Source organism: Scophthalmus maximus, chromosome 8 (assembly GCF_022379125.1).
Source record: "Scophthalmus maximus strain ysfricsl-2021 chromosome 8, ASM2237912v1, whole genome shotgun sequence".
NCBI classification, from domain to species: Eukaryota; Metazoa; Chordata; class Actinopteri; order Pleuronectiformes; family Scophthalmidae; genus Scophthalmus; species Scophthalmus maximus.
This window is the reverse complement of record NC_061522.1, coordinates 16,764,287-16,789,515: the sequence shown is the minus strand read 5'-3', so window position 1 is coordinate 16,789,515 and position 25,229 is coordinate 16,764,287. Positions and strand designations below refer to the sequence as shown.

At 46.8% G+C, this 25,229-nt stretch overlaps 3 protein-coding genes across 11 annotated transcripts in view; 2 read left to right on the top strand and 1 right to left on the bottom strand.

Moving 5' to 3' along the window:
• Positions 1-5,725, top strand: part of crebbpa (CREB binding protein a) — a 38,087-nt gene extending 32,362 nt beyond the window's left edge. For all 6 annotated transcript variants that reach the window (XM_047333694.1, XM_047333693.1, XM_047333692.1 and 3 more), the window contains 5 exons: positions 88-253; positions 369-536; positions 2,301-2,462; positions 2,640-2,921; positions 3,057-5,725. In XM_047333694.1, the coding sequence (XP_047189650.1) occupies positions 88-253; positions 369-536; positions 2,301-2,462; positions 2,640-2,921; positions 3,057-5,300 (3,022 nt within the window). In that variant the 3' untranslated portion in view covers positions 5,301-5,725. The remainder of the gene's footprint in view (positions 1-87; positions 254-368; positions 537-2,300; positions 2,463-2,639; positions 2,922-3,056) is intronic.
• Positions 5,726-8,268: 2,543 nt separating this feature from the next.
• Positions 8,269-21,533, top strand: slx4 (SLX4 structure-specific endonuclease subunit homolog (S. cerevisiae)). Of its 4 annotated transcripts, none has more exons than XM_047333698.1 (14): positions 8,269-8,466; positions 8,713-9,211; positions 9,608-9,806; positions 10,213-10,431; positions 10,719-10,918; positions 11,954-12,249; positions 13,246-13,510; positions 14,168-14,367; positions 14,529-14,675; positions 15,147-15,316; positions 15,484-17,792; positions 18,809-18,908; positions 19,097-19,411; positions 20,049-21,533. In XM_047333698.1, exons 2-14 carry the CDS (start codon positions 8,776-8,778, stop codon positions 20,419-20,421), a joined length of 5,229 nt encoding a protein of 1,742 aa, XP_047189654.1. In that variant the 5' UTR covers positions 8,269-8,466; positions 8,713-8,775; the 3' UTR covers positions 20,422-21,533. The 4 variants fall into 4 exon arrangements, with proteins under 4 accessions (XP_047189654.1, XP_035492415.2, XP_047189655.1 ...); XM_035636522.2 differs by having other exon boundaries at positions 8,269-9,211; positions 15,484-16,631; positions 16,743-17,792; XM_047333699.1 differs by having other exon boundaries at positions 8,269-9,211; positions 15,484-16,865.
• mcrip2 (MAPK regulated corepressor interacting protein 2) lies at positions 20,828-25,034 on the bottom strand. Its single transcript, XM_035636534.2, has 5 exons — positions 24,898-25,034; positions 24,683-24,752; positions 23,747-23,880; positions 22,571-22,678; positions 20,828-21,313 (listed from the first exon to the last, which is right to left on the bottom strand). Exons 1-5 carry the CDS (start codon positions 24,950-24,952, stop codon positions 21,243-21,245), a joined length of 438 nt encoding a protein of 145 aa, XP_035492427.1. The 5' UTR covers positions 24,953-25,034; the 3' UTR covers positions 20,828-21,242.
• Between the last annotated feature and the right edge of the window lie 195 nt (positions 25,035-25,229).

The window sequence follows — 25,229 nt, the reverse complement described above, 5'->3', positions numbered from 1 at the left end:
CTCTGTCTTCCTGATTTAACTGGATCAATTTTTGGGATGCCAGTTCTAGGCCAACAGATGTCCTGATCTTTTATACTGTCTCTGCAGGTACGCCCAGGGCCACATCTGGGCATGCCCTCCCAGTGAGGGAGACGATTACATCTTCCACTGCCATCCTCCTGATCAGAAGATCCCCAAGCCTAAGAGGCTGCAGGAGTGGTACAGAAAGATGCTGGAGAAAGCCTTTGCAGAGAGGATCCTGCATGACTACAAGGTAAGGGTGGAGAGATGCTGTTTCCAACAGGCTTACTTCTGAATACTTTAGAAAGCACTGATTCATATGTTAAAGGGAGTCTTTTGATCGATTTTGTCTTTTGTCTTCCTCTCAGGACATCTTCAAACAGGCGACTGAGGACAGACTGACCAGCGCCAATGAGCTGCCCTACTTTGAAGGTGACTTTTGGCCCAATGTGCTGGAGGAGAGCATCAAGGAGCTGGAGCAGGAGGAGGAGGAGAGGAAGAAGGAGGAGAACACGGCTGCCTCTGAAACTCCTGAGGTTAGAGCATTGTATCATGATTTGACTGCGATGTGCTAGATATGAATTTACATCTACACTCTTAAGTCATATTGTCTTTAAAGAGTTCTATAGAATATATCATCATTTGTTACTTTTTTAAAGGAGACGTATTATGCTCATAATCAGGTTCCTAATTTTTAATTTGGGTTATTACCTTACATGCTCTAATGTTCAGTAAACAAATCAGTTTACTTATACTGTCCAATCCCACAGTTCCTCTTTTCAGCCTCTGTCTGACTCTGAAAGGCTTGGTTTTAGCTCCTGTCTCTTTAAGGCCCCGGTCTGCTCTGATTGGACAGCTGGCCCACTTTTGTGATCGGTCAACTGCTTCCAGCGTGTGTGGGAAGTTCTCTCGCTCTCGCTTTACCTGGCTTTGTTGTGTCTGGTGGAGGGAGCCCTCTTTACCACAGACCTTTTACATACACAAAAAAACAATTTAACACACTAAAGGAAAGGGAAAAACTGAAAAAGCATAATAATTCTCTTTTAACCTTGAAATATGGGGAAGGTTTGAGTCGAATGTGAGACCTCCTGAAAAGGGATGGGTACCAAGTACCGGAAATTTTTGTTACCGGTACATAATTGGGTCAGTACCGGAGTACCGATAAGCTCCAGGACAAACGGTCCCGCTATCGGTATTCACGTTATTTCACCGCACCCTAATGATGGCGAAGGAGCCGCTGACGCTCGTCGAAAAGTGTGGACTCACTTTACTAGATGCAACGACAATGCAGCTAAATGGCACATTTGCAAAAAACTGTAGTCGCGAGCAAAGCGGACAAAACACTAGCAACATCACGAAACACTTGCAAATCAAACAGTAGCTTTAGCAAAGCGGCTAGCATTAGCAACGTTTATACCTCCTCAGTGCAGCCTCCCGGCTCCGACTCTGAAAATAAGGCTGTCAGCCTCGTCAAGTCAAGGTAGCACTTGTCGTTATTAAACAAAGTCTTAGTATATATAGTTTTCAGTTAATGGTTATTAACTGAAATTCAAGGCACATCGATAGAACTTTGATAGAACTAATTCTGTCCATGTTTTGACAGACAACACGAACAGCCAATGAGAATGAGAATAGCGCCGTGCCGAGCCAATCATGTGGCTGGAGCAGAGAGTGTAGCCGACGTTTGGGCTTCTGCAGCTCATCAGTCCGTCAGGAGTGAGAGCGAGATAAGAGAGAAAATGAAGATGGGAAATGTTAACGAAAAAAAACACGTCCCGACGGACACAAGGAATATATCGACCAATATGAAAAAAAAATATCGAGATAAGATTTTTTTCCATATCGCCCAGGCAAGGCGTGAGTACTGTGAGCTCCTGACATGCTCGCCTCATCCCCCCCTCTCTCCCTCACCCCTCAATTAAGGATTAAAAGTCAGATATTTCTCAGAAGAGAAGCAACAAAGATTTCCCTGTGACAATGACTTGTTTCATGATGTTACCCCTCTGGCAGTAATAAAATAACAGTTGAATCACTAAGTATCTTTTCATGTCATCATGTCTTTAATTTTTGCACCAAATTATAGATAGTAGTATCAATAAGAGTATCGTTAAGTATCGGTATCGATATGGGTATCGATAAAATCCTAAAGATACCCATCCCTACTCCTGAAGACCCAGAATCCTCACTGTAATTTGTACTAACTGACAGATTCTCGCCAAACTCTGGATAATCAACAGTGAGAAACAGAAAGATTTAATACGCCGTTTTCTTTAACATCTGTCCTTGCATGTCTCCCTCAGGGTACGCCAGGTGACAGCAAAAATGCGAAGAAGAAGAACAACAAGAAGACCAATAAAAACAAGAGCAGCGTGAGCCGTGCCAATAAGAAGAAGCCTGGGATGCCGAATGTAGCTAATGATTTGTCCCAGAAGCTTTACGCCTCCATGGAGAAGCACAAAGAGGTCTGATTTGTTTTATATTTGTATCATTTATATGTAGATGTCAGATTTTATTGTGTTCGTCTTTTTGTGTAGCGGCAAAGCAGAAACTCATGATGAATGAAAAAGATAATTGTTGGCTGCAGCCTTACATTAAATACTTGTTTAACTGTGTTTTGTCTTTTTTTCTGTCTGCTGAAGGTGTTCTTTGTCATTCACCTCCACTCTGGTCCCATGGCCAACACCCTCCCACCCATCATCGACCCCGACCCTTTGCTCTCCTGCGACCTGATGGATGGACGCGATGCCTTCCTGACTCTGGCCAGAGACAAGCACTGGGAGTTCAGCTCCCTCAGGAGGTGCAAGTGGAGCACCATGTGCATGCTGGTTGAGTTGCACAACCAGGGACAGGACCGCTTTGTCTACACATGCAATGAGTGCAAGCACCATGTAGAGACGCGCTGGCACTGCACCGTGTGTGAGGTGAGCTATCATTGTGCTGCACTGTGACAATAAGGTGGAAGCCTGTTGGCTTTTGTTGGATTATATCAAAGATCATTTATGAAACTTTGAAACTCCTGTTAATGACTGTGTGCCTATCTCTCTCCCTTTTTTCAGGACTTTGATCTTTGCATCAATTGTTATAACTCGAAGGGCCATGAGCACCAGATGGTGAAGTGGGGCCTCGGCCTGGACGACGACAGCAACAGTCAGGGCGGAGAGGCCTCCAAGAGTCCACAAGAGAGTCGACGCCTCAGTATCCAACGCTGCATCCAGTCCCTGGTCCATGCTTGTCAGTGTCGCAATGCCAACTGCTCTCTGCCATCCTGCCAGAAGATGAAGCGAGTGGTGCAACACACCAAGGGCTGCAAGCGGAAAACCAATGGCGGCTGCCCTGTATGCAAGCAGCTCATTGCTTTATGCTGTTACCATGCAAAGCACTGTCAGGAGAACAAGTGTCCTGTCCCGTTCTGCCTGAACATCAAGCACAAGCTTCGCCAGCAGCAGCTGCAGCAGAGGCTCCAGCAGGCCCAGCTGATGAGGAGGAGAATGGCCACCATGCAAGGAAGAACCATGCCGCTGCCATCCCCACCAGCCTCTGCTGCCCCTAGTACTCCCACTCCCCAGACACCCCAGCAGCCACTCTCCAACCAGCCGCAGACCCCCAACTCTGCAGGAGTCATGTCCCCTTCTTTTCCCAATGCACCACGCAATGGCCAGCCTCAAGCACCAGTATCCCAGGGCAAATCTGGGCCCCAGGCCTCCCCTCTACACCAGCAGCAGTCCCCCCTCCCCCAGCCGCCGCAGCCACCTCAGCAACTACAGCAGCAGCCTCCCCTCGCTGCAGTCAAGATGGCCCGGCACATCGAGATGATGGCACAGGCCCAGCAGAACCAGCAGAACTACCGGGTCAACATGAATGGCTTGCCCATGAACCCCCAGCAGCCACAGCAGCGCATGACCGGACCAATGCAGCAACCCATGCAAATGGTGCCAGGGCCTCGGGGACCACAGGTCATGCAGACCGGCATGGCTCCAGGACAGTGGCCTGGAGCAGCAGGGCCCATGCAGGCAGCTCAGACTCCACAACCGGGCCTTGTTCAAGGCCAGACCCCACAGCAGGCCATGACCATGCAGAGAGCCATGATGCCTACAGGGCAACAACCTCAGCAGGGTCAGAGGATGCTGATACCACAACAACCTGGTGCCCGGCCACAGACACCACAGAGACCGGGTGCTATTGCCCCCAATGCCCTGCAGGACCTTCTACGCACCCTCAAGTCTCCGAGCTCACCTCAGCAGCAGCAGCAAGTTCTCAACATCCTCAAATCAAACCCTCAGCTAATGGCTGCTTTCATCAAACAGCGAACAGCCAAGTATCATGCCAACCAGCCACAGCAGCAAGCAGGTCAGCAACAACAGCCTGGCATGCCAACAATGCAGGCCATAGCCATGCCAGGAGGGGCAGTGCAGAGGCCGGGGATGCCCCCGCAGCAGCCCCAGCAGCCTCCTGCCCAGGTCATGGCAGCATTAGGGGCTCAAGGGCAGCTGCTGAACACCAACCCCCAGATCCAGGAGCTCTACCGTCGACAGCTCTTAAGACAGCAGCAACAGCAACAACAACAGCAACAGCAGGGAGTGATGCCTCAGGGCCACCCCAGCCAGTTCCCTGCACAGACGCAGGGTACGGCTCCTACATACTCCCAGATCCGTATGCAGCAGCAGCAGCAGCAGCAGCAGCAGATAGCCATGCAGACAGGCCCAGGAGCGGCTGGGGTACCTATGGGCCAGCTCCCACCCATGTCACAGATGGCCCAGCCTGGCATGGTGATGGACTCCACCCAGAACTTGCTTCAACAGCGAATGCTCCAGCAGCAACAGCAGCAGCAGCTTCCCCAGCAGCAGCAGGCCGTCCTCAAGCAGCAGATGGGCTCCCCGGCCCAGCCCAGCCCAATGAGCCCCCAGACGCATCTGCTGGCCGGCCAGCCCCAGGGTGGAGCCCATCTCCCTGGCCAGCCTACTCTAGCCAATGCCCTAAGCAACCAGGTCCGTTCCCCTGTGCCCGTCCAGTCCCCCTGTCCACCTTCGCAACAGCAGTCACAGCCGCCACATTCCAGTCCCTCACCGCAGGTCCAGCCCCAGCCGTCGCCACAGCACCCGCCTCCACCACATTCGGGTTCCCCACACCCGGGCCTGGGGGGCCCGCTGCAATCCATGGAGCAGGGACACTTGGGGACACCAGAACAGAGTGCTATGCTACCGCAGCTTAACACACCCACCAGAGGGGGGCTGAACACTGACTTGGGGATGGTGGGAGATGCTACAGGGGACACGCTGGAGAAGTTTGTGGAGGGATTGTAGCATTTCTGCTGGGAACTAAAGACCACAATCTGGCTCCCGGGGACCCATCCTCCCACTCCTCCTCTTCCTCCTCGCTTCCCCTCGGACTCTTTATGCTGTTAGCTTTGTTCTTTCTATGGCTGAGAGCGTTTTTTTGTACCGAGTAAAAAGTTTCAACTGTTGTAAAAAGAAAATTTGGTCGAGAAAAATGCAAAACAAAAAAAGTCAGAATTGTTTCCTAAACCCAAGTGGAAGTATATTTCTTCCTTAAGATGTTGAGGAATTTGCAAGATGCTTCTTAAATGAAAATTTAATCACAAAGAATATATTTTTTGGTTGAGACCAAATGTGTTCAATACATTATTTTTGGTTTGGTTTTGGTATGTTTTATGCCTTTCTTGTTTTTCTGATTCTTTTTCTTTCCTTTTTTTTTTTTTTTTACAAAAATGTACAATTTCATTATATTATTCATATCTTTTTATTTTGTACCTTTGGAAAAAAAAACTAAAGCATTTTTGTGTTGAAACTGTAAAATAATTTGTCTGGGAATTCGGGCCAGGTTTTTTTGTTTTCAAACTGTCATTCCTGGCAATTGTAATCTAGTGTTGTACCATTACTCCAAGACGATGCGTTCAGGGACAGAGACTGCTCCCTTCCCCTTGTGTGTATGAAGAGCACTCAGTTGTATTAAAATAGGAAACGGACTGCGCCAGGTTGTGTATACACAGGCATGTATGCAGGCACACATGAAGACACTGACACAAACCCTCACAGTCACTAAGAGAAACACAGCTTCAACTGGTTTACACCAACAAAGACAACAAGGAACTACAACCTACATCTCAGTGGCCTGGAATTTGAAATATCTGTCTTGCAGGTGTAGAACATTGTTGATTTGACGTTAAAAAATAATTGTCATACATTTTTTTGTCATAAAATGTTGTAAAGTGTAAAAAGAGTTTGAGAAAAGAGACCAGCCCCCTAAGCTGAGGTGGAATGATCACCGGTTGTTTGTAGGCCACATCTTGGATGGTGCCCCATCCTCTAAATTTTACACTAAGCTGTGTGCTATCTAGGGATGAAGGACACATTTGAGGTTCACCCCAGAAGATTAAATGTTATATCAACCCTCATTCCTCTCACAAAAACTTGAATTAGGGGGATTTACTTTTTCTCCTATTGTAAAGCAAGTTAAGCAAAATACTATAAATATAAGAGAGAATGACATCACTGTATAAACTGGTTAAAGACTCATTTCTTACTTATATACCATATTGTTAAATAAACTGCAACAGAAGAACTCAGTACTCTGTTGACTAAATAATGAGGCATCGCTCATGTCGGTTTGTCTTTGTTTCTTTGAACTCAGCAATGTTTTATCATTTAGTAACCAGCAACAGAAGGGGAGTAAAATTAGCAGTAGAGGTCAGAAATGTCAATAATTTTGCAACTGTGGTTGGAGCCCTGCACCAAATTAACATTTCTGACTAAACCATTAGTTTCGAGATTACTGCATGTCTGTCCCCACCTGGTTCAGATTGGAAGTGTTGTCACAGTTAAGATATTTTATACGTTGTGATGCAGTACTTCTCCGATATAGCTCACATTTCAGAAACTACACAAGGTTCATTCAGAAGATTATGTACGAGTTACTTGCAGGGATGTGATGGAGTTCAATCACTTCCCGTGTACAGCATAAATAAATGGTCCTCTCTGCTTGAGTCTAAAGTAAAGACTCCCATCTAAAACTAGGGAAATCAGTCAAGGTAGAAAAGTTCTGATTCCAGCCGCAATGCAAAAATCAGATTTTACACAAAATAGTTTAAACCTTTCAAAGGAATTCAAGGAGCATCCAAAACATTACAATAAGACATGATTTTGGCCCCACATCAGATTCAAGTCAAGTTTAGTCAGAGGCACCTGACTTTTCTATAAATGTACAATTTCTTTATGAGATAATCAAGTTAATCTGGATTCCAAGCTGATGGGGGGGAGAGAAGATGTTTGAGGTGTGTTTGTGAATTCTGTCTTTAAAGCCATAAAATTAGGAAATGGAAGATTGAAGTGGTCTGAATAAGGTTGGTAAGTTTCATTGAACGTGGCAGCTTTCGATCATGAAAAATAACCCTGTGATCGATAAGACAACACTCAACTGATCATTTATGCTCAAGGATGGAAGAACTCAGAGATAAAGATCGTATTTGCCATTACTGCAAGTTATTTAAAAAAAAAAGTAACCTTATTAATTAATAGGTCTGTTATTTTGCTACGTGCAACTTAAAAAAAAACAATGTGTGAAATTGTTTGATATCTGGGAATAATTAAAATTGGAAGTAAACTGCAATATAATACATTTATTGTATAAATATATCAATAGAGCCGAAATGCAAAAAAAACCTGTTGTGAATGTGACTGAGAATTCAGACTGTTTTGTTTTGGTCACACCCCTGATGAATGCCCCTCAAAAAATGAAACTGAGGCTCAGGTAATTTACCGCAACATTTTTTAGTCAATAGAAGCTTGACAAACTCTTCCCAAAGTTTGTGACTAGCAGAAATAAAATATAATTACATTAAAATGTCACTTTAAAAATGTAATGTTTTGTGAAGAGGGATGCAGATCTTCTGTTAGTTGACAGAAGTTAACACGATACTTTATCACTATCAGGACACACTAACATTAGGACATAAGGCAATATTGACAGCCACTAGGATTATTCCAGGGCTAGATGCTTAATGAAAGTAGTCAAGTGCATCAAGACGAAACATTCTGGATGATCATACACTAAGTTATTAACATTTCACAGTTACGTTTTTATTTATATCTTACTCTCAGATCATGTTTTCTTATCAATACGCGCATTTACATTTACTAGTTAGTCAATTTAACGCGGAACTTCAATTGTTAAAAAACGTTGCACGTTCAGTCACGTGACCCGGAGGACAACCGGTCATTGGTTCGCTCACCGTCACATGACCGGAAGCTCAAAATGAAGCGGTTGAGCTTGAGCCTCTTTGAAACGAAAACAAACCTCAGCGGGCTCTCGACTGGTCCACTCGCCGACAGATTGACGAGTGACGTTATAGTCGGTTTGAAACTACACCAGAACCACAACTGCAGCGGGCTCGCGAACGAACAGCCGCGAGGCGGAAAGACAAAGATGAAGAGCTTACTCATTAAGTCCTGGGTGAGGGCTAAGGTGTTAGCATGAGCAGCTAGCTTGACCAGCTGACACTTCCAGCACAAACACACGCGTTCAACGCTTACGTCCCAAGAGATGTATCTCACTTTTGTAGACACACGTTTGCAAAGGGACAAAGCCGCGTCCTAGATGTTGCTCACATGTAAAGGTTGGGCGAATGAAACTGTTCCTCGGTCCATGAACCCGACTCCAGACACCACTTCGTCCAACCTGAACCGTCTATCTTCGCAGGCTGGTCGCTACAGCCGGGGGCATGCTGGCTCGGTCCTGTAGCGCGAGGAAAGGTGCAGCATCATGGACGACTCGGACCAGGATTTCGTGGATCTCTGCTCAAAGCTGCTGAAACGAGTCCGCAGGAAACCAGGCGAGTCGAGGCCGCCGCGGAATGCACACCAGCCCCCCAGTCAGGCGGGCGAGGGAGACAGGAGAAGGAGGAATAACACGAAGGACGGTGACTGTGGGTCAAAGGTCACCGGGACCCAGTCTGTCTGTACTACCAGAGCAGGCCAGCGCGTGGTCAGCGGAGGGACCGAACACGCTTCGGGAGAGGCGGTGGCTCCAGCAGCAGCAGGATCCAGGGCCGAGAGAGGTCTGACAGCGAAAGACAAAGTGCTCCTCCGGATGCATCAGTTCAAGAGAGCCAGTCCTCAGAGGATGGTGCACAGAGACACAAGCCGGCCAACACACCGTGAGGTCGATGCTGGACCGCAACCACTGCCACACAGACAAGGTGACAGCAGGGATAAATGTCTGGTTTGTCCCCCAGGATATTATTATTCCCTCTATAACTTCCCTTGTGTTTTAGCCAGGTTTTATTCTTCATCTTCAATGCACGTTGATGCCACATGAAGCAAACCACTGAGGGAACTGTGGACATCCACAGTAATAATAATACTATTGTTGTGCGTTTATAAAGAGATTGTGAGTAGTTATGACACACGTCTGTTAAGCTAGTTATGTGTAACTCCAACTGTTACAGTTAAGGCCGCAATACTGTTTAAATGATCGCTGTGATGCCTTTGAGTGTGTTTGAGCTGATTGGTTTGGTTCTCCTGCTCACACCTTTACTGTTCTGGCCTGGTCCTTTTGGGTTTTGAACGTGGTCCACCCTCCTATCTGTGTGCAGATCCTCCGGAACCCTGCAGCTCTGCTGTCCAGCCGGACAGTGACGAGGCGTTGGCCCTGCGGCTGCAGCGGCAGCTGGACAGAGAGGCGGCGGCGTCTGGGACGGTGCACCTGGAGGACGGAGGCCTCTTCTTCTGTCAGATCTGCCACAGAGACCTGTCACACATGACCCCCGAGGGGCGAACACAACATCTGAACAGGTTTGGTTTATATTTTTTATTATTGTTGGTGCAGAAAAGTCCATTTTCTTGTCTGCACTGCAAGACTTAGACGAGAAAGAGTCTGGTGGAGTCAGCGAAGCAGTTTTCAGACCTGAACTCTGGGAAAATTGGTTGTGGACAGTTTCTAGAGCTTGCCCTTCACATATGAAGAATGCAGGCGATTGTCCGAGTCAGATGCGTTTACAACAGCAGGATATTTTCCAAGACATTCAGGCACTCGCCGTGAATCTTCTGGAGATTTTCCTGCTGTATTCTGACATGGGCTCCCTCAGACATTTTCCAGAAAATTTTACAAGGGGACTGGCAGGAAGAATTCAGAAAAATGTCCAGACTTCAGTGCACATATGAAAGCAGCTTGATAGTGAGATTGATCCCTCTTTTGCAGGTGTTTGGATGAGAGTGAAGGAAGCGCCCCACCCCCTCCTCCTCCTCCTCCTGGTGTCCCTGAGTGTCCCATCTGTGGTAAGAAGTTCAAGTCCCAGAAGAGTCGCTCGACCCACCTGAAGCGCTGCTCCTCAGACATGGGCGTAGCTCCGGCTGTGTTGCTGCAGGTTCTACAGAGACAGGCAGAGGAGACCCAGATCGTCTCCACTGCCAACACTGTGTGAGTGAGCATCAATATTTCAGTCCAGCAACAAGTTGGTACCATACAGCTCTGAACTGACTGTCACAATAAGTGATGCACCTGTTCCACAAAACATTTTTGAGGCGTTCAGAATCCGGTTGTTGATGGTGACTGTCACCATCCATGCATGGACCAAGTTTCTCGAGATGCATAGTTTTATTCAGACTGATCAACAGAATGTTGAACTTAAACCGTGTCGTGTTTAATCGCTTGTCTTTTTCCATATATTAATAACCTGCCTTTGTGTGTTTTTCCCCCTCATACAGACACAGACAGACTGGAGGCACCAAAAGGAAAGGCCCCTCTAAGCCTGGCCTCCCAGCGAGGAAGAAGCCCAGGAAGAAGACTGCTCCTCTGGATGAAGACACCATGGTGGCTCTGGCTCTGTCCTCCTCCCTGCTGGTACAGGAGTCTGCTGCCTCTCACACCTCCATGACTCCAACTCTGATGTGGAGGCCAGACGCAGGTAACGTAGTATCACTATATCATCTGTGTTCATTCGCTCAATGAAATTCTCATTAAAAAATATATTTTTTATGATAAATCAATAAAATATTAGAAGAAGTTTTATGCCACAGTGTAGCATAATTTTTGTTTTACTGTTTTTCAAATATATATATAGAATTTACAGGATTCTCAACTTGTTAACATTATTATATTTTTTTTCTAACAGTTCAGACTCGACTCATCATCAACATTTACTGTGTGTGATGAATGAATCCAACTCAAATCTGATACCCTTGTGTTTCTAGTAGTAACACTACTAGACTTAACATTGTTATGTACCCTGACTTTTACTTTGCTTTATCCTCCACCATTGCTTCATGGTCATATTAAGACAGAATAAATCAAAATTCAGGAACGTGGTTAATTATATGTGAACAAAGCATTCTGATGGGGCTAAACTAGATCCACGGCTGAACGGGCTTGAGTCTAACACACGATGGGAGTTTTTAAGCTTCGTCCAGTGAGGCTCTCATTTGCCTTTGTGTGTGATAGTTTGTCTTCAAATATATATTGTGTTAATGATGGGGGGTGCTGTGAACCGTTTTACTGTGACATACACGTTATGTTTAATTTGGAAAACTGTAATCCCTAGAAGCAGTTTTATTATTTTCTTTTTAATTTCTGAAGGACACTTCCAGTGTGTTTCACAAACCATCCATTGGACATTTAATATACAAATGCATGTCATAAACTGTGGCAAATACTTGATTTAAGAATACAGCAGTGTTATTTTCAGTGTAGTATCCAAATTAATTGATGATAGTATGAAGATTGGAATTTATTACCCAGATTATGTGCAGATCAATGGACTTTGAGATGCTCTTGGGCATTAAAGTCATGGTATTTTTAATCACCATACGAAGCATTTTTTCAGACGAGAGCTGGAAAGTCTTGAAGAACCTCCGACAAGTCGAGTTGCCTTCGTGTAGCACTGATATAAAAGGGCTTTCAGGTGCAGGCAGCATGTAAACCCTCTCTCCACTTCTTGGTGCAGCTAAAGGACGTGCTAAGAAGAAAAAGGGAGCTGCCCCTCGTCCCCCTCCGCTCCTCCTCGTTCAGGATGCTCAGGCGGCCCTGGTGAGGCTGCAGGAACGCGTTTCTGCTCTCCTCCTACGCAACCGGGCCCCCTCTCCCCCCACCCCGACCCGCTGCCCCAGCAGTCTGCGTGGCTGTAGTAGTGCTGCCCCCCTGTGGCAGAAAAGCACACTGCTGAGCGGCAGCTCCACCCATCTGTCTGATTTCTACACTCAAGAGCTCAGCGAGTTCATCACGCCTTGGGAAACGCCAAAGGTGAGAGAGACCACAGACTAGATAACACACTGTGTTAAATTTAATCCTGTCATGTTTGAGCTCAATGGGGAGCGGGAAGAGACGTAATGTGTGGACTGAACACTGTGGTCCTGTCCTAGAACTAAAACTGGGCAGGTTAATATTGAAAGTGTCTGAAACTGATTCATCGATAACGTCCAACCGTGGAACCAACTGTTATTTTCCTGGTCTGAATTTGTGAGTTAGCCTTGACTGTAAAGTGCACATGTAATGCTGAGCTATAGAGAAATATAGAGGTGTAAAGAAACATAAATGCATTGAGATGCATTCATTTGAGACTGGAAATAGATGCACTGACAGCTGCATCTGAAATATATATTTTTTCTGTCCGGTTCACATCCTCATACACTACACTGAGCTCGATACAGTATTTTTTACACTTGGTTACAGACATTTCTCATCACACAGTTCTCTTCAGTGACATGCAGCTCAGAACTCTTACATCCAAACATGCACCACAATGCTCCACAACACAATGTTGTCTTTTGAAAGTAGCTTTAATGTGTTCATTATTTCCCTTTCTGTACAAATCAATGTTCCTTTACTGCAAAAATAATACTTTACTGGAGGGATTGTGTCACTTTACAGTATGTCACAGAAATTAACCATAAACACTACAATATGCTTGAGTAGGCTTTGTTTATGTAATTCCAGTAAACATATCCACTATACATGGACCCAGACTTTTGGACAACACTGTACATGAACAGTATAGAATAGGTTCTGTTATAGTAATACAACACTGTCCTCTGTCATCCACTTCACACCTTATGTCCTCTCATCAATACACCCAGATATGAATCACTTTGCAGCCTGATCTGTCCCCGACAACCTGCTCTAGGTCGATCAGTGGTTATTTTTGAATTAAACAGAAATATGGGTAGAATGTGAGCTTTCATGATGCGTTGAATATGTGATTAAACAAGTTGAATCAAAGCTAACCTCCTCCACCTTTAGACTGATGCAGCCTCCTCAAACGCCGGCAACAAGCCTGAGTCCTCTCTCCGTCCCATCAGTGGAGGAACTCCTGTCGCAGGGACCACGGCCTCCGTCCCGCCTCCTTCATCGCAGACTGCAGCCTCCTCCTCCTCCTCGGCTCCCTCCACCCCGGGGACAGGGCAGCTCCCGGTCGGCAGCCAGGCTCTGTGGGACCTGATGGAGCTGGCTGAAGACGGCATGACCCTCACACAGTGCGGATACACCACCTCGGGCCCAGACAAAAGTAACACACACACAAACACATTACACATACTGTATTCTCCAATTTGTGTCAACAAACACATCTGTACAAATTTCTCATAATGGTCAGTTGATTTCCTGAATTCAAGTGACAAACACAAAAGTGTCCTTATAATTATTTACTGATTCAACTTGGCATTGTTGTGACTTTTGGTAATGTGTCCTGTTGTGAGGGTGAATCATTAATTATGCATTTAGTGCTCCCCTTGTTCCCTACATTTAGTAGAGTCAGTCAGTGGTCAAATAATCCTGTGTGCATTCCACGGAAAAATCAGTTTCCTCAAAATTACGGATTTATTTTGTATATAGTGTACATCTATTGTTCATTTATATATTTGTAATAATTTGCTGCTCTCGAAAAGAGTGAAATAATGGTGTTTATTCTGGACAATTACCAAACAGTTACAGTGAACTGCATTCAGCATTGTAATGAAAATGCTCAGATGTGAGCTGTGAAGATTTTTTTTAATTTTGGAAGGGAATTGGGTGGAAATTTAAAACATTGGTTATATTTACCTTCTTCACACAAAGAAACATTTCATACATTTAATTGTCTGAATTTGCATATAGTGCTACACTCTGCTTTGTAAAAACTGTACTGGTCGTAAGTTCTCGTCCTGATTGTCTCTGTTCCCCACAGACAAACAGAGCAGCGCCAGTCAGTCCGCAAATCTCCACCTCAGCGGCTTTGTCCTGCAGGAGGCAGAGGAGCAGGCGGACCCGTGTGTGAGCGGCTTCCTGCCAGAAACGGCACACACATCCTCGGAGGACACCCAGAGCCGAGCACGGGGCAAAACCCATCAGCCAGGAGAAGATAAAGAGCGAGGCAGCCAGCGATCGGTAAGACCAGTCGTAATCACAACAAGGGATTCTCCTCCTTTCTACCACAGATTTCAGCGCAGATAAACTCTGCACTAGTGTAATTTGAGTTCTACACGTAGATACAGAGTCAGCATTTGATTTCCATTAGAAACATTGATTGTGTAACTTTTCCTCTGCAGGCAGCACTAACCAGACTTGCCTCAGACCTGAGCAGCATGGTGAACAACCCTCAGCTCAGCGACCTGCAGCTGCAGGTGGACAGTGGAGAGGTCTACTTCGCCCACTCCTTCATGGTGTACGCTCGCTGCCCCCTGCTGGCAGAAATGGTAAAAAAAAATATCAGCATGTGTTGCAAACATGAGCACAGCCTTGCTACACGACCACAGATACAAAATCATGCAGAAATCCCCTGTTTTCTCCGTTTTCATAGTTTGCTCTTATGTTTTAAATGTAGAACAACTGAAAGAGGACTGAGTGAAGTCTCTGTCTCAGCACTGGACACTTACTGTGGCCGTAGGTTTCAGTTTCTCTAAGTAAGATTAACAGATGTTTTCCAATAGATGTTACAGATGTTGAGCTGAAACAACTGAAGCAGTGATGTGTGGACCTGAGGTCATCTGATCCAATTATTTGAAAAACGACAAGAAATTTTGTATCAACTTTTTTCCACAACACAGTACAATAAAGACGGATGGCTAAAAGTGCTACATTTACCCAAAAATCCCATCAGCAATTTATCTTCCTTTGCTTTTCAACTCCTCGTTGTCTCCGTCTCCCATCCTCCGCTGTTGTCACAGGTACACGAAAGTGGTATTGGTGTGCAGGAGCGAGACGCGCCCGCAGCCAAGAGGGTGTTGATGAGTGATGTCCCGGGACAGGCAGTGTTCGCTCTGCTGCAGTACCTTTACACCGCCCGCTGCACTGTCCCCGCCTCGCTGCGGCCTCATGTTGTGGAGCTGTCATCCAGGTTAGTTTCAAGCTTAAAGCTTGAAGATATTTAATATTATGTTATAATAATTTTAACGATTTAAATTAAACAATGTACTTTGATCGGTGTGTGATGTCTTATAATTGAGCTAATCTGGTGATCTGTCGTGATGACTCTTCTCTCTCTTCTCTTTGTGTTTAATGAAGGTTTGACCTGCAAGAGCTGCAGCGGCTGTGTGAGCTCCATCAAGAGGAGGCGCCGACTCAAGGAGATGAGGCCGACGCCACGAACCAGGACGGGAGCGTCAACGACAAAACTGACCACGCCTTCATGGAGCTTCTCCGCTCAATGTGGAATGAAGATGACGAGGAAGACGAGGGGACGGATACTGATGGAGGACATAACGACGAGAGAGGGACGGAAGAAGATCGTCAAACCGATGATGCTGCGTCTGGTGAAAGAGAGGTTTGTGAGGAGCAAGTGAACGAGGAAGAGTTGGAGGAGATCTACGAGTTTGCAGCCACACAGAGAAAGAGGGAGGAGGACGAGGAAGACAGTGTGGAGGAGGAAAAGGTGCATGGTGGAGAAGAGGTGTTGACCAAACTGGCAGAAGCTGAAAGAGACGTCGGTGATAAAACCTTGAAGCCAAACCCTCGACTTGAGCCAGACCCCCGCCTCGATCTCAGCTACAGCCGCCTCTTCTCAGACTCGTTGGGAGTCTACGAGGATAAAGAAACCTGCTCCTCCTCCTCACCCTCACCCTATGGCACACCGCAGAAACACCAGTCCTCTCATAAACCTTCATGTGAACTCTCCGGCAGAACTCTGCTTCAGTCCTCACCAAGCATGCTCGACGAATTTTCCCCCAGCCCTCCGCCTAGTACGTCCAACCGTCCTATTCCTGGTCTGTCCCCTGGTCAAGTGGGTGGTGGCGGAGACAAGGGCACAGACGCTGTTGAATTGTCTCTGAAGCGAGAGAGCCGAGGTATCTGTGTTCTCCTTTCTCCTGATTCACGTCCGAAAAAGAAGGAGCCTGAGCTCATAGTTTTGTCCGACTCGAGCGAGGAGATGGAGGTGGACGTTGCTGTTCTTAATCCCTGCAGTCCTTCGCCTCATTCCCCTTTCGCTGATCAGAACCTGCAGAGCTACACCCACATCAAAGATCAGTTAGTCCCAAAGCCTACTGAACACAGCATGGAGAATAAAGTGTCCAGTAGTTTACAGTTGAGTCCAAGTGGTCCATCTGCAGCCTTGGTTCAAAGTCCTACAGGTTCCGGTTGTGACCAGAGTCCAGTGGACTGTTCTCTCGAAGTCTCCTGGCTGATCCCGTCCACACCGGTGCAGCACAGAAGAGGTACCGGGACCAGCTCCAACAAGTCCAGCTCCACCCAGACCAAAAGCAGCATGTGCAGGACGCAGCTGTTCCCTAAACGTGATGCTTCTTCATCCTCTTCCCTCTGCTCAGCTTCTGGCCACACTGGCCCAACAGAGGGCAGCGTTCCCAGGTTGGAACTGGATGAGACGGCTCCGTGCAGCTCCAGCTTGGATGTCAACTCTTCTCCTAAAAGAACCGGTAGCTATGATGGAGGTAAGAACAGAGAACACCAACCTAAGCTTTCAGACGTCTCGAGCTCGACTCACCGTCATCCCCTCCTAGCATCCTTAAAGCACGATACACCCCACCACGTCCAGCCACAGCCCTGCAGCAGCACTCCCCTGCATACAGACATCCAACAGCCCCCTGCCCCCACTGCCTCCCCATTCATCAGAGACCTTGATAAGCAGAAGTTGACTAGTAAAGGAAGTAATAGGGCGTCATCTGAAAGCCCAGAAAGGACAGAGTTGGGGAGCTTTCATCTTTCCCCCTCGCCCAACCCCTTGGAGCCGCCCTCTTCTTCGTCTCACAGAAGTCTTCATAGTTCACAGAAACAAAACCAGTCGTCCGGCGAAAGCCGACGTTCTGTTGAGTCCAGCAGACATGAGAGCACAGGGGCTGAGCTCAAGAGGGCGGGACTAATGAACGAGGAGGGAGAAAATAAAGACGCGTGTAATGAAGGTGAGCAGGAATACGCAAATGAAGAAAGCGGAGAGGCGGAGGCTGCAGAGTCCAGCTTCCGGCAGAGTTTCATGGATGAGCCTCCCATAGCTTTCAACGACTCTTGGGGCTTTGACGCCTGCGTCGAAGCCAACCCAGGCCGCTTCAGTCTTAGGCTGGAGGACAGCGGAGGATCGAGCCAGCTGGAGCACAGCCCGGGAAGACGCGGAACGACCTCTATCGACCGACATCCGCAGTCATCTAGTCACTGTATGCAGTCCTCCTCTCCATCCAAAGCCCTCAGCGAACAACCAACCACCAGCGTCCAGGCTTGTAGAAGCTCTTCCTTCACTCCATCGCCACCAGACCCTAACAACAGCCTCCTGGCCACTAACGTATGGGACAGCTGGCAGGAGGAAGAGGAGGAGCCTCCTCCTCTCTCTCAGAGGATGAACCCCTCTGCTCAGCTCAGAACCCCAGGTACCAAGTCCTTACTTGTCCTCCGACCTGTGAGTCCAGCACACATGTCGTTTTTCTGCCAATAACAAGAGTGATTTTTCTATTTTACCTAAAGCAAACAGGATGATGGAAATTATTGTCTTGACAAAAGAATGGTAGCAATTTCCAAATGTTCAAGTAATCAAGATTAAGACTTTAGCTGTTTTAATAAATACGCGAGTGTTAATATGAAAATGTCTGCAGAAAGAAGCTCTAAAATCTTATCACCAGCTCTAGAGGGCAACCATGTTGCCTTCATACTTCTTGGGTTATCATTACCCAGTTGCCATGTGTGTCCCAATCAACAAACTGCATGTGTCCTGGAAAATGTGCACAATGTCACACATGTCAAAACAAACTGATGATCTGTCTGATCTGAAACGTGGCATATGTGTATCGAAACAGAGGAAAGGGGGGGGATTCAAAAGCAGTATGAGTGGAAACACATGCAGGAAGTGCAGCAACTCTAGAAGGCCTCAAAGAACCTGCATAGCTACTGCAAATTAAATTGTCAAAGAAATTCACTCAGTTGTTATTAATGCTTAAAACACTTGTTCAGGATTTATCCTTTATTTATTGGTTCTGTTTTGTTGAGTGAGGTATAACTGGTCAAATGTAGACCAACCTGTGGCATGTTACTTTTTTTAAATTCCCCCGTGCATCTTCAATGGACTTAGATGTCCAAGATAATCATCAGAATTTTTTTTCAATGAAGTTTGACAAACAGTCTGTTGTTAAACAGAGAAGAGAAGTTATGCTTCAGTGACATCAACCTTATTTGAAATAACTAGTGCCAAGTGCAAGAGACACACTTTTGTTCACACATCATTTGGCAATGAGTTAATCTCAAGGAAAGCAGCTACAACCAACAACCTGTTTACATTGATCACAATATGAATTTATTACACAGGTTTTGTGAAGGAACTTTTGTTTAGGATTTATTTTGTGGATAAAATGATGGTTCAGAAAAAAATACTGTCTTGGTTCTGTCTCAACAGCATCTTCGCACAATAAAAAGCGTCGCTCGTTGGTGCCCATCACTCCCATGCCCCACTACTCTGACATGGACACACCGGACCTCAAAAACAAACTCAACAGGTCAGTCAGTTCACTCTCATCTCATCTCTGCTCTCGTGTGAAAGAGGGTAAAGAAGGGACCTCGTGTTTTTGTTTTGTTTTCCTAATCGACGCTGTTAACCAAGGAGCCTATCCGTTTACCTCTCCAGGTGTCACTGTCAACTCAGTCTGTCTGGCTCTCCTCTCTATCTTCTCCTCCTCCTGTGCAGGTTTGGCGTTCGGCCTTTGCCAAAGCGCCAGATGATCCTCAAACTGAAGGAGATCCACCAGTACACCCACCAGCTGGTCAGCTCGGACTCTGAGGAGGAAACACCCACTGCGGGGTGCAACGCTCAGATGAAGCCCCCCCCCGACTCCAGGCCGATCTCCCGCACCCAGACGGTGAGGTTTAAAGAGCCCAGAGCGCCTTCTGCCGCCTCCCCTCAGGAACACAGAGGAGAGGAGGAGGAGGAGGAGGGAGAGCGGCTGTCTGCCTCACAGGGCTCCAACACCTCCTCCACGGCCGCCAGTGAAGAATCTGAGAGGTAGAGTGTGGAACGTAACTGCTCACTTGTTTTGTTGCTTCACAGATTTTCAGAGGCCTCAGTCAGTGAGACCTTCTCATGCTCGTGGCTCACGATGATGCCATGAGACGGCTGCACTAATGTGATACCTCGAATAATATGATGCAGTTTAGATGATGTTTCAGTCACATAAAAATAAATAATAATCGAAGCATGATGTGTCAATTATCAAGCAAGAATGGATTTAGTTTTTTCTGTTTTAGATAATTATAAACTATTCTATATTGAGCAGTTAAGGTCCTATCGGGTTGTGGGAAATTGTGATGATTTGCGGACATTTTATGAATAATTGTGATTGAGATAATACTCTAATAATACATCATGGAGAGGTATTAGAGGTGTGGGGCATTATTTCATATCAAATAAATATTCTCGTTTTGGAATCAAGCTCAGAAAACTGTTAAATCACCAGCTGATTTTTTGGAGGGCAAATAGGTTTTCAGATTTATTCATATTTACAAGATTTAATAGAGGAATTAATATCTTTAATTAGGCTGTTAGACAGAGTGTTGTCACATAAATATGGTTCTTTGTGTAGCTTTGAAATAACTTTCACTGATATCGTCAGGTATTTCACCACTTCCCTCTCTCTCATCAGGTCCAACCCAGAGCTGTGTCTGTCTTCCGATGGCGACTCAGACAGCGATGGCGGCATCTCGGCATCCCAGTCTGCAACTCGCCTTCAGGATCGCCTCGGGGCCGTGCGCTCCTTTATCCTGTCGGACCCCGGGCTGTACAGTCAGATCCTCCAGTACCAGCCTCTGGTCCTCTCCCAGCTCCAAGAGCGACTCAAGGCGGCTGGGATCCGGCTGGGTGCCGCCAAGCTGGTGGACTACCTGGACTCTCAGTGCATCACCTTCACCACGGCCAAACGGGGCCGCTCCGCCCCCAGCCGCAGGGGGGGCCGCAGGACAAAGGCAGCGGGTGTGAGAGGAGCGAACAGGAAAAAAAACGTTACCGTTTCACTTTGAAATGCAATGACTGCAAGAAGTGGCAGGTTTTACTTCAGCCTTTGGAACATTTGTCCGACGATATCTTTCAGGGAAGGAAGAAGACGTTAATTATTAAGTTTTAAAAGGTTCTGTTTGTCCCTGAACCTTGCTTCCTCCAAAATAGATTTGACCACTATGTGGTAAACATACAAACTGTTTCTTCAGCACAGGTTCTTCGTTTTTAAATGTAACTTTGAATGTTAATATGCCCTGTGGTCCCCGAAGGATAATAATTATACAGCAACCAATCTTAATCTAAAAAAGGAATTTTACACACAATCTAATCATCTTCATCTGGAGTGGTGCGAAGATCTAAGGTGCTATTTCCCCTCTATTAATACCAAGTCAGGACAAAAAGAATGAAACTCAAAGAAATTCCACACAATTCTTTTTTTGAAAGCCATTTTACTTTTTTTTGTTCTTCAGTAGATTTATATCCAAAGATCAGCAAAGAAATACATACAGCAGGGCACACTTGATAAAGGAGGAGGGGGTTCTTTTACAAGAAAAAAATCTCACAACTTCAATCCCATACATTCAAGTAGAGAGAGGCGGGGCCTTCGCAGAAGCACAACATCAGGTCAGCGCTGTGTTCACAGTCAGGCCAGTGGTGTTGCATTGGTGGCGGTATTGTGTTGTGCACCCAGTTCTCTCTACAGGGCGTCAGATCAGATTCCACTGCCCCTTCGCACCGCAGATCCTGGAGACGGACTCTGCTCCTCCCGTCGTCACTCCTGTGATGCCTTCACCGATGGAGCATCGACACTTTGCTTCCTGTCCCGACTCGCAGCCTCAACCGGTCATGACAGGTTGGCGATGTTGGCAAGGAAGCGCTGAGCCCACCACTCCTCCAGGTCTATGGGCACAAAGTCTGCACAGAGAGACACACACCAAAGGGGACAAAGGATTAATCCATGTCCTGTGGTTGATTCATTTTGTTAATTATTCATTTTGTCATAATGAAGTCACAACACCTGAGGGACTGTAGAAGTGCATTCAAACACTAGCTCATTGAGGCGTGGGCTTTTGCTTTTATTTGGTGCTGCATGTCATGTTGTTAAAAATAATTAAATGTTTTCTCGTAATGTAAATGTTAGAAGCTTTTATAAAATGTCCAACAGAACTCAGGGCCTACAGCCATGCAGGTGGACCTGTGAGGCTGTACCACAGATCCTTGATCTAAACACTTATGTCTGCGTGCTAGCTTGCTGATGTTAAGCTGGTATGTTTCCCAATTTAGATTAGCATGTTAATGCTAATTAGCGAAAACAAACCTAATGGGAACGTCATGAACCATAGATTTGGACGGATTCAATGTTGACTTCGATTGCACCAGAGGAGAAAAGTTGAGGGGTCACCAAAATTTTCTCAAATAATCCTGAAGGCAAAATAAGATAAATGTTACAAAACAGTCGCCTAACGGAAAAGGTCTAGGAAGCACCTGTGTCTGTAGGATTCATCCTCTGGGTACCATGAATGTCTACAGATGATGGCCAAATGACTGTCGTTCGTGGCGCCATACAAACAGCTAGAAAAACACAATCCTGGGTACCGCTTATGAAAATGAAGGCTTACTTGAGCTGCAAGAGGATGGTTTCATAACTCAGATTTGAACTACTCTTCATGAGAACTAAGAGCCTCAGATCCTCAAATAAAATTTAAAAGAGATGGAAGAATCCCGTCCAAGGGACTGAAATGACCTCTCGGAGCACAGAGCCACACAAAAAGCCCCGAAGCAGACGGGTGTGGGAACAGAAACAAGATGATGTAACCAGCAGTCGGCTGTTGGTTTATCCAAAACAGCCAGTTTCTAGTAAACCACAAGAGCTTAAAAAAAATGATAGACCCAAAAACAAACAGTTGCACTCTGACAAGAGATCAAGCCGATAAGGCCCATTCAGTGCAGCCACTCATCTTCCCTGCGGTGTTTCACTAACCAGGGAGATGACTGTTCAATGATCAGGGGGTGAGGGAGCAGGAAGAGGGTTATCTGTTCGGGATGCCGTAAAACACAGAGGTGAGATTTGACCTGATAAAGGCGGATTTCCCTTTGTTGTGTTGAAGGTGAGCGAATTCGAATGTGTTGACAATCCAAATCACCCCAGTGTTAAGTTGCGCGGACACTTACTCTTCATCGCAGCACCGGGGGTCTTCTCGGTGTACTGAACGGGCCCCTGGCTGTCGGTCGACTCCCCGCTGTCCCCGTCCCCCAGCTTCTGCTCCACCTCCTGCCACGCTGTGTGCAAAAAAACACAAAAACACAGTGCCGTGAACACTACATCAACGGAATCAGGCGTATTTTTCTCATTGTTTTAACAGTGGTGTAAAACACAACGTCTGCAGAGCGTGCGCCACTTTTAGTACATAGTGAATATAAAGTTGACGTGCAAGCACTAATGCAGCACAGCACTCTTGAGAGAGGGAGCTGGACCGGACTGTGGTGCGAGTTTATCAGCTGCGGGTGAAGGTTTTCCAGCTTCACCCCGAGATAAAACCTAAAGGTTTCAGCCGACAAACTATTCATAGTTTGTTCAGCTTGTATAACCAATGCTGGGATGTCAGATATAAAGACACAGATTCTAAAGGGTAAAATGCGTCTCTAAACACGCCTGGGGGGCTTTTCTTTTCAGACCCATCAGGTTTTATGATCTCAACAGACTGTGACAGAGATTTTTCCTTTAGGTGTTAGCGGTGGAGAAAAGTAAAAAAGCCCCCCCCCCCGATGAACTTTGCCGACACGAAAGAGCGCCACACCGCAGGCAGCCCGTCCGAACGGCAACACAGATAGCCGCTTCATGCCAATTCAGCCCCAGAAATCATTCCTTTCCACCAGGTCACGAAGTACTGCCCAGCACCAAGGCATGCTGGGTAAACTTCAGGGCAGGGGGAAAAGTGCACAGCAACGTTTTTTTTTTTTAAATCATTAGGTTCTGACACTCCTCTGAATCCATCTCTGTGGTCAGTTGGCGCCTTGAGATGATGCGTGTTGTGATCTGCCTTCATACGAATTAAATTGAATTGACTCAATGTGTGGCTGCAGCTTTGAAGTCTGCTAACAAAACATTTACAATGATAATATGGTCACAATCTCTCACGAGTGATTGCGTGTAGTTTTTTGATGTCACGGTGACGTTGACCGTTGTCTGTCGTCACTTCATCAATTATATATTTATGAGACATTTGTGTATAGTTAGTGTAAATTCTTGTATTTATGACCAAAATGTGTGGTTTTTTGAGATCATAGCGACTGTCACTTGAAACCTATTGACCCGACCTCCCATCTATTGATCCCGTGACCCCTCACCTTCATACACGAACCGCACATTCTCCTCATGTGCAGGAGTGAACCCCTCTGCCGGGCTGCTGGCTTTCTGTGTGGCCGCACTGTGGTAGCGCTTCCCGTTGAGGCGGTTGAACACGATCTTTGGGGGCGGCGAGCTGAGGAGACAAGACGGGGTGGGGGAGGTAAATGTCGGCTGGAGGATTGAGGCGACCTGGCTGCATCGCAAAACAAAACACACGTGGTGTACAACCTTTACATGAAGGCAGTGATGATGCAGGTCGGACAGGCATTCAAATGACTTAACTGAAGTGATGCTCATCGCCTCAGTTTGAGCCTTTAGCTTTTAGACGGAACGAGCAAGAATATTCATGGTTGACTTTGCATGTGGGCATTTGACTGAAGTCGGTTTCCACCTCAGAACACATCTCAAGGTCTTCATCAGCAAATGGAGTCGACAAAGGGATGTAACATGTTTAGTTGGAGTTTTGACTCTTTAATTTGTGTGTTTGCCTTTTTTTCCCTGTAAAGCCTTTCAGATACTCACAGAGTAATGTGCAGTGTGTGTGTTGTCATGTACTGCAATAGCAAGAAGAGAAGGGAAAGGGAGACTTGCAGTCGCCATTGCAATGCATTCTGGTCAATTGAAGCTGCGTTTACATTTTTATTAATTCATTCATTCATTATATGCTGTCACCCTGCATGGCAACATGTTCAATAATGACGCAGTGAAACTACACGAGAGCACACTCAGGAAGGTGTTTCCGATGTGTCAGGCGGTGCTGAGGGTCGTGAGGGACGAATGTTGTGTCCGAGAATGGATGCAGGCGCGCGTCTTACGCGTTACATGATCGCTGCCGCGGCGCACGTGCGGAGTGTAGTTCGGGCCCCGCCACTGCCTGAATGAATACTCTCATAGTAGCGCGCACGCGCACGCTCGACTGAGATCGGCTGCTTTACCTCGACGTGAGCCAAGACGTCGACTTGAGCTTCAGGTCGCTCAGTTTGCTCTCGATCTGTTGCGTGGGACCTGGCGGACAGAAGAGAAGAAGAACAACATCACAGATCAATAACTCGGTGACGAACGGCGATGACCGCAGCAGCGACCGGCCCCAAACTTTCCTCCTCCACCACCGACCGACCGAGCGACGTGACGCGACGCGACGCGCACTCACCTGTCCTCCGTTGTGTAACAAGTTTGCTGGGACCTCTGGTGATTGTGTACATCATGTGAACGCCGGCGAGAGGTCCTGGGGCGTATGTCCGGAAAAACGCACAGCAACACAACCTCTTCTCAGTTGTCAACGACCAGGTGCAGCTGCCAGTCCTCTGTCGGCTCCACCTGACGCACCCACGACTGGGCTTTTACAGCGCCTGTCCCGGTCCTCGCGCCGGGTCAGCCGCTCCACAGTCGGCCTGGAGCCCGGAGCCCGGAGCCTGGAGCCCGGAGCCCGGAGCCCGGAACCCGGAGCCCGGAGCCCGGAGCCTGGAGCCTGGGGCCCGGAGC